This window comes from Eucalyptus grandis, chromosome 3 (genome assembly GCF_016545825.1).
Source record: "Eucalyptus grandis isolate ANBG69807.140 chromosome 3, ASM1654582v1, whole genome shotgun sequence".
In the NCBI taxonomy this organism is placed as follows: Eukaryota; Viridiplantae; Streptophyta; class Magnoliopsida; order Myrtales; family Myrtaceae; genus Eucalyptus; species Eucalyptus grandis.
The window spans coordinates 31,443,154-31,450,047 of record NC_052614.1 but is presented as its reverse complement, the minus strand read 5'-3'; the positions used below and the strand labels follow the sequence as shown (position 1 = coordinate 31,450,047).

At 37.2% G+C, this 6,894-nt stretch overlaps 1 protein-coding gene across 1 annotated transcript; it reads right to left on the bottom strand.

Moving 5' to 3' along the window:
- Nucleotides 1–325: 325 nt before the first annotated feature.
- On the bottom strand, nt 326–6,094 carry LOC104428790 (glutamate receptor 2.1). The gene is made up of 5 exons (XM_010041728.3): nt 5,741–6,094; nt 1,956–3,295; nt 1,549–1,861; nt 1,051–1,454; nt 326–945 (listed from the first exon to the last, which is right to left on the bottom strand). Exons 1-5 carry the CDS (start codon nt 6,048–6,050, stop codon nt 367–369), a joined length of 2,946 nt encoding a protein of 981 aa, XP_010040030.3. The 5' UTR covers nt 6,051–6,094; the 3' UTR covers nt 326–366.
- Between the last annotated feature and the right edge of the window lie 800 nt (nt 6,095–6,894).

Below are 6,894 nucleotides of genomic sequence, written 5' to 3'. Positions count from 1 at the left end.
AATATTATTTAAATAATATCTAAAGGAAATTTAATAAATTTAATACCATGTAGGAAAGAGAAATCCATTTAAAATTGCCACGTCAACATTTTCCATTAAAAAAATTGATAGTGTTGATGGAAATACTTGACTGCACCAATTAGATAAGTTTTAGGATTTGATTACACATTTTGAAAGTTTTAAGACTCAATTATATTTTCGTTATAAATTTTAAGACTCGGTTACACTTTTGCGATAAGTTTTAAAACTTGTAATGCACCTATCTCTTAGAATGTTTCGATAATAAAGCAAATATTTAGGAGCGCTTTACATGTCACTAGGTAAATTGATCATGTCCATTCATATAATGTTGTTGAGGCATGTACCTCAACAATTTACATTTGTAAGCTCTACGTTTATCGCTATCTTGGGGTACCTTTCGTCTATATAATTTGAAAGTCCTTGTTCTGCAGATGGTGAGCCTTGCTCATTGGTTAGCACGTTGTCGATTTGGCTGGAGTCGCTTGACGGACTTGGCGGAAAGTTACTGTCTTCTAAAGTTTCAATAGTTGCAGTCACATTGCCACCATCTTCCATACTTCTATCTCTAAATCTGGCTTTCCTAAAAGTGTGGGAATTGAGGTCTCTTTGGTGAAATTGTCTTCCCAAAGCAATGGTTTTCTCCCAGAATGAACCTGAAGAACTTGTTATGATGTGCCAGTTTCTTTTGATGAACATGACCATGAAAATGAGGAGAGCTAAAACTGCAGCAACTCCAGCAATCAAGAATAGGCCCCAGAAATTGTCGAGACCCAAGCGGTTTGAAGAAATTGAGTTAGTCGAATCTAGGCAGTTAGTTTGTGATGGAAACCATGCATTTTCGATTTCCATCATTTTACGCCCTTCAGTTACGTTGAGGATTGCTTGTGAAATATCCGGCACTAGCGGAGACCCTTTACGGAAAACCTGTAAACCAAAAGAAGTAGGACATGATATTTTTCGATCAAAGAAATAATGAAAAATCATAGTAATTGAAAATTTTGAGGGGAAAAAAGAGAAATTAAGACTTACGAAGCCAAATCCAGCAGTTTTAAAGGTTGGGATCATGGTATATTTGTTGCAATATTTAGAAAGAACAAGTTTAATGTAGGGGACTTCGTCGACTGCTGCTGCGATCCCACCCTTTGTGCTTCCATTGGAAAGCAGTGCATCACATTCTTCAGGAGATTGATAAGATATAAGTCTAGAATCATCAAACTTCATTTGCTTTAGCATTTCATAAACGAAAGAGCTGTCTAGGTATCCCACTTTTTCTCCACTTTTTAGGAGCCAATCCATATTAGTCACAGTTGGTTGAAGATTTTGCACCACCAAAAGAGAGCTCAAGCTTGCAGTATAACTTTGCGTTAGTATAAGTACCACGAAAACCCACACGATCACAACAAATCTGGCTAGGTTGCTAAATATTCTCTCCCCTGCAATCCAAATTAAGGGAAAACACCTAAATTATCTAAGAACAATATGTAAATTGTAATGTTCGATTGATTTATTAAAGTGATGGGTGATTACTTTGTGCAAAGACGATGGTTGAAAATGAGAACCAAAAGCTCGTGCCAACTTGATGCGCAGCTGGACCCCTGAAATCTTCGTTAATCTGGTGTTCAAGAATCCACACGACCAATGCTATAAACACAAAAAAGCATCCGGTTGTTAACCAAAGGTCCCAAGTGAGGGGCTTCAAGAAAACCCAACCATTCTTGCTCTTGCTATCCTTGTATGGCACAAGCATTGCAACCCCCGATTCAGTGTACGGTAAGGTGAAGTCAACATATAATGATCTATTTGCAGTGATCGTTGTATCGCCCACTATTGCATCGTAATTCTGTTCCAACAAAAGGAAGGGAATGTTTTTTTTGTCAACCACATAACTTAGTAAGTTTCAACAGGTAATCCAACGAAATCAAGCACTTGCTCACCTGGTAAAACACTTGATCGATCATGTCATTGTAATTGCCAGCTTTAATTCCATTAGGCAAGGCAAATGGAATAAGGTCATAAGCAATAGCATAAGGCAATTTTTCTATGACTGCTCGAAAGATGTCGATGCAGTATCCAGTGACTTGGAATGTATTTGTGCTAGGATCTTGAGTCACCTTCACAAATTGAGAGAAACCAACCTTCACAGGGACTAAAATTTTCAGCCTCTTCCCATTTGTGGGTATCTCCCATCCCTTAGGAAAATAGGTCGTATCTCCTGGCCATATTATTGGTCCGAGATTACTCTTCGAAGTGGAATACTTGCTTGCATTGAATGAATTCAAATCTCTTAGTAGCCCATTTTCTTGCGTCCAAAACCCAACCCCTCTAGCTGCATTTCCATTGATATTAACGATCTGGAGCACTGACGACTCTAGCTGCCCACTGACGAGTTTAAAATTTCCAGTGAGGCCAGTGAACATCATATTAGCTAGTTCTTGGAGAAGTTTCTGACCATTTTGAGAGACCCCTATACTATCGAGATCCGTTGCATTTGTCGAAGCATTCAACATCTGGAAGGTAAAATTCGTTGCACCCATTTCCTCGATAGCCATTGCCAGAGCCCGAGTAGCATCATAAGCCCTGTATCCGAAAATGTTCAACGTAGGATTAAGGATGGATGGATTGTCTTGCTGGAATTTCATCTTCCATCGGAACATGAAGTTGTCGAGGTTTGGTGTGTTTGGGATATAAGTCCGGATGCCTAGTACTCCTTGCATCGAACTAGTGACAACAGATGAAACCACAGAACTCAATCGGTCAGTGATCCCATTAGTCAAGATCCACACATAACCTTCGCTCATCATTCCCACCTCTTTTGCTTTGGCGAATAGCCGAGAACCGAGGGTAGGTAACATGTGCACGATGAAGACCCTCGTTTGCATCGTCATTAACTTGTAGAGTTCCTCTAGGATTTGATCATCCGTGGCCGAAGGAGAAATGATGCTCCTATAGGGCACTTGCGTGCTGACTTCTCTCAAAGCATAGGTAAGAGAGGGTATGATGCTTTCTCCAAACTCGTTGTCCACATATATGAGGACCGCTTCTTTCCAGCCAAAGGCTTGGATGACTGCGCTTATGGCATTCACTTGGGACGAGTCATTTTGTACGGCTCGAACGAAGTACGGACTTCGAATCGAACGGAGGGAAGGATTAGTAGCAGAAAAAGAGATGATGGGCACATGAGATTTGTTTCCAAGGTCAATAATGAAGTCTCCTTGCACCAAACCTTCAGGGCCTATTATGGCTTGGACTTGCTTATTCTTTATCAAATCAAGCGCTGCAAGGGTGATGTAGAAAAGATGGTGAAACAATAACAATACGGCAGATAATGGAAATTCTAAAACATAGTACTGATCAGAAGTCAATGAAAATTTGATGTAATATTGCGAAAGTAAAAATGTTTAAGAAAAAGAAAAATAGGAGCTTGAAGTTGGAAAAGGGCTTGTAATTAATATTATTTAAAGATAGAAATTGTTTGGCAAATGATATTGCAAACCTACCGTGAACTGATTCTTTCAACTAAAGTTAATTAAGAACAAAATGAAAGTGGTTAACATCGAGTCAAATCTTCTTCATCTTTAAGCTGACCTCTTGATCTCATCGCATCAGAAAAATTCCACTCTAAAATCCAAGCCAGCTTTCATGTATTGAAATATGAGATGATAGAGAAGGTATACTTTTCAATTCCAAGTCAACTTTTGACCGACACCAATCGGTACTGAGAAATTATTACATGCTCAGTAAATCCTCTGTTGATCAATACCATTTCAACGAGTAATTACGTGGCTCCTACCATGGGACTCATATGACGATAAATCATCGAGTCAACATAGTTTCATTGGTGCTGCATCCTTGAACGCACGAAACAAAATGCCAAGAAAAAGTTTAGTAGATTGGAGATTTTCAGTTAGGGCGTGACCTAAATAACTATCTTCGTCAGGTTATCCCCAAGATAGATTCTCGCCAATAACATTTCTTGATATAGCTTTTGAAAAGTAATGCTCCAAGAATTGGAAGAAATAAAAAAAAAATAAAAAAAAAAGGATCCAAGGTCAAATGTTACGCTCAAAGACCAGCCGTCGATTGACCAAATCCCACGAATCTTCTCGGTTCTCAAGCTAAGCGTCAAGTTATCAAGTGGGGAAGAGAACAAGTTGAATCGTAAGTACTGACTTTGTGTTATCTTCGATTCTATTAGAAGATAATAATGACTTCTTTCTCACAATGATTAAGCCCCCTAGAAAATAATGCTCTCATTAACTTCGAAAAGTTAAAAAGGAAAGAGAAAAAGCCATAAGAAATTCCAAACTACGCTTATTGTAATATATTTGCTTTGAACTTTTTTTTATGACATCAAAAACTCAAATTATACCCGTTGTGACACATTTACTTTTTTTTTTCTCATAACATAAAAAACTCCAAAATTATATCTCTGTGATATATTTACCCTCCGTCAAGGTTTTGTTAAATAACTTATTACCCAAAACAACTAATTTTTATTTCATTTAAATCATATAAATACCGTGTCAATATTACTTGCTTTTGGGCATTCCTGTAGGCAGATTTTTTATGGTTTTCATTGGTAAAACTTCGATAGAAGGGTAAATGCATCACACATGTACATGTTTGGAATTTTTAATGTTCCAGAAAAAATTAAGATAAATGTATCACAGTGGTCATAATTTAGGATTTTTGATGACTTTTGCCCAAAAAAAACAAAGTTCTGTGATAGACAATTGACAGGATAAGTACATAGAAGTGTCAAAAGTTATATACGGCACTTACTTTAGTGCTAAAAGCATTTTTTGGATCACTTAAGTGCCACTTAAAAAAAAAAAAAAGATCAATTAAGTGCCGACTCCAATCTAGGTCGCCAGAAATCCAACGTGGCTATATTTTTTTAATATTTCAATCCTACGCCACTTGCTGGCGTGTCTAGTTAGCATATAAATCTTAAACATCATTGTCAAAAGGTTGTAAATAGTGATAATTTAAGTGTCAAATTTTGTTTCAAGTGATAGTGATCACTCTAGTGCCAAGAACACCATCTAGAAATGCCACATGGACTGAAGTTTGTAAAATTTGCCAAATCATATTATAATTTAATTATAAATGACACATAATCAATTTGGCCCAAATTTATTGTCGTTGGCATTTAAGTGATCGTTTTTTTTTCTTTTCTGATTTGGCACTAAATGAGTTGATAAAAAAATTTGGTATTAAAATGAGTGCTGTACACAACTTTTTACAATTCTAATATTTTTATCCCGATAGTTGATAGACAATTCTAGAGGATGAGACAATTCTTTGATGGCCTCGGTCGTTCTTCTTGGAGCTTTGGAAACTGGGCTTGGACAAGCTCTGATGCGAGAATGCAGATTGCTATGTATGTGGTCGCGCTGCTGAAGATTTCACTGGGAATTCTTTTCAAATTTCAAATATAAAAAGGCTGAAGTTTTCAAATGATTGGCAAGTACGTCATTATGAACAATAATTGGTTTTATCTTGCATCACACAGACAGCTGCATTAAATTCTTTATCTTCTACGAGAAGACGTGTATTAACCCAAAACCAAACCACTTCCAAGTTCAAGCAGAGATTAACCAAAACGAACTTCAACACTATCAGCAGAAGTGCAAAAGTTTTTAACCCAGAAACTGGTGTCATCGTATAATTCTGGACAAGCATCATGACCAGTCAATAAATTAGAGAGAGAGAGAACCTGCAGCAGCAGCAGCAACCTCATCTTGTTTGGAATCTCTTACGTTGAGGACGAGCCTAGTCTTGTAGGAAGGGTTTGAACTATAAAAGTCGGAGAGAGACATGTTAATACAGCTCAATCCCATCTGAGCCCCCCTCGTCTCCAGATCAAGAACCACCCCGATGTTTACTCCGATGATTGTAGCGTTGTTGTTGTTGCCTTGCCCCATCGCTAGGCAAGGGCCATCGCTGGAGGTCATGATGATGGCGAAAAAGGAGAGGGCCAACAAGAGGAGCTTTTCAGCATTGAAGGAGATTCTTGGTGGAATCATTGAAAAGGGTTTCGGAGAAAACGCGAATGTGTGTTTGTTTCGCGTGTGAGAGAAAAAGGGACATGGAGGATGTGAGGATGACGACGATGTATTTATAAGGGGGAAAAGCTTTGAAAAGTAAGACAAAGCATGGAGAGCTTCCATTCAAGGATTGATCGACGTGGCCGGGACCCATATGGGCTTATGTACTATTAAAAAATATCTCGATTTTGGACTCGAAGCAAAATTTAAATTTTAGAAATAAATAAAATATAAATAAAAGAAGCAGACAATATTTGTTTTGGGATATTGACCCAAGGAAAAAGAAGATATTTACACAAATTCTATTCTAAGTTGGTGTTGGATTCCGTGCCTGAGGACTTAAATGAGGAATTTTGGTTTGACATTGACCAAGATATTTTATATGCTGTCATATATAAGAATCTCCTCTTGGTTGGATGTCAAGGGCCGCAGCGTGGTTTTCAATCCATTCATTTCTAGAAAGAGAGAAAAGTCTTGAAGTTGCCGTTCTAACCGAGTGTTTGGGGTGGATTTTCCTCCACAATAATATATCAATAATTTTAGGGTTGAAGTCAATTAAATCTTATGATAAGATTTGTTAACTCTTTCGTAAAATTGAGAGATTATTTCGTGAAAAATTATAGGATTAAACATTGCGTGAATTATTTAGTGTAATTGAGATTTAAGAAATACTGAGAGTATTTGAGTAATTCAAACATGGTTGTAATTTTCATAATATCACTTAATTTATAGTAAAATTCATTGCTTCTCACTTTATGGACGTAAGTCACTACAGTTGAATCATGTAAATTTGATAGTCAGATTTATTTTATTGTTTGATTAT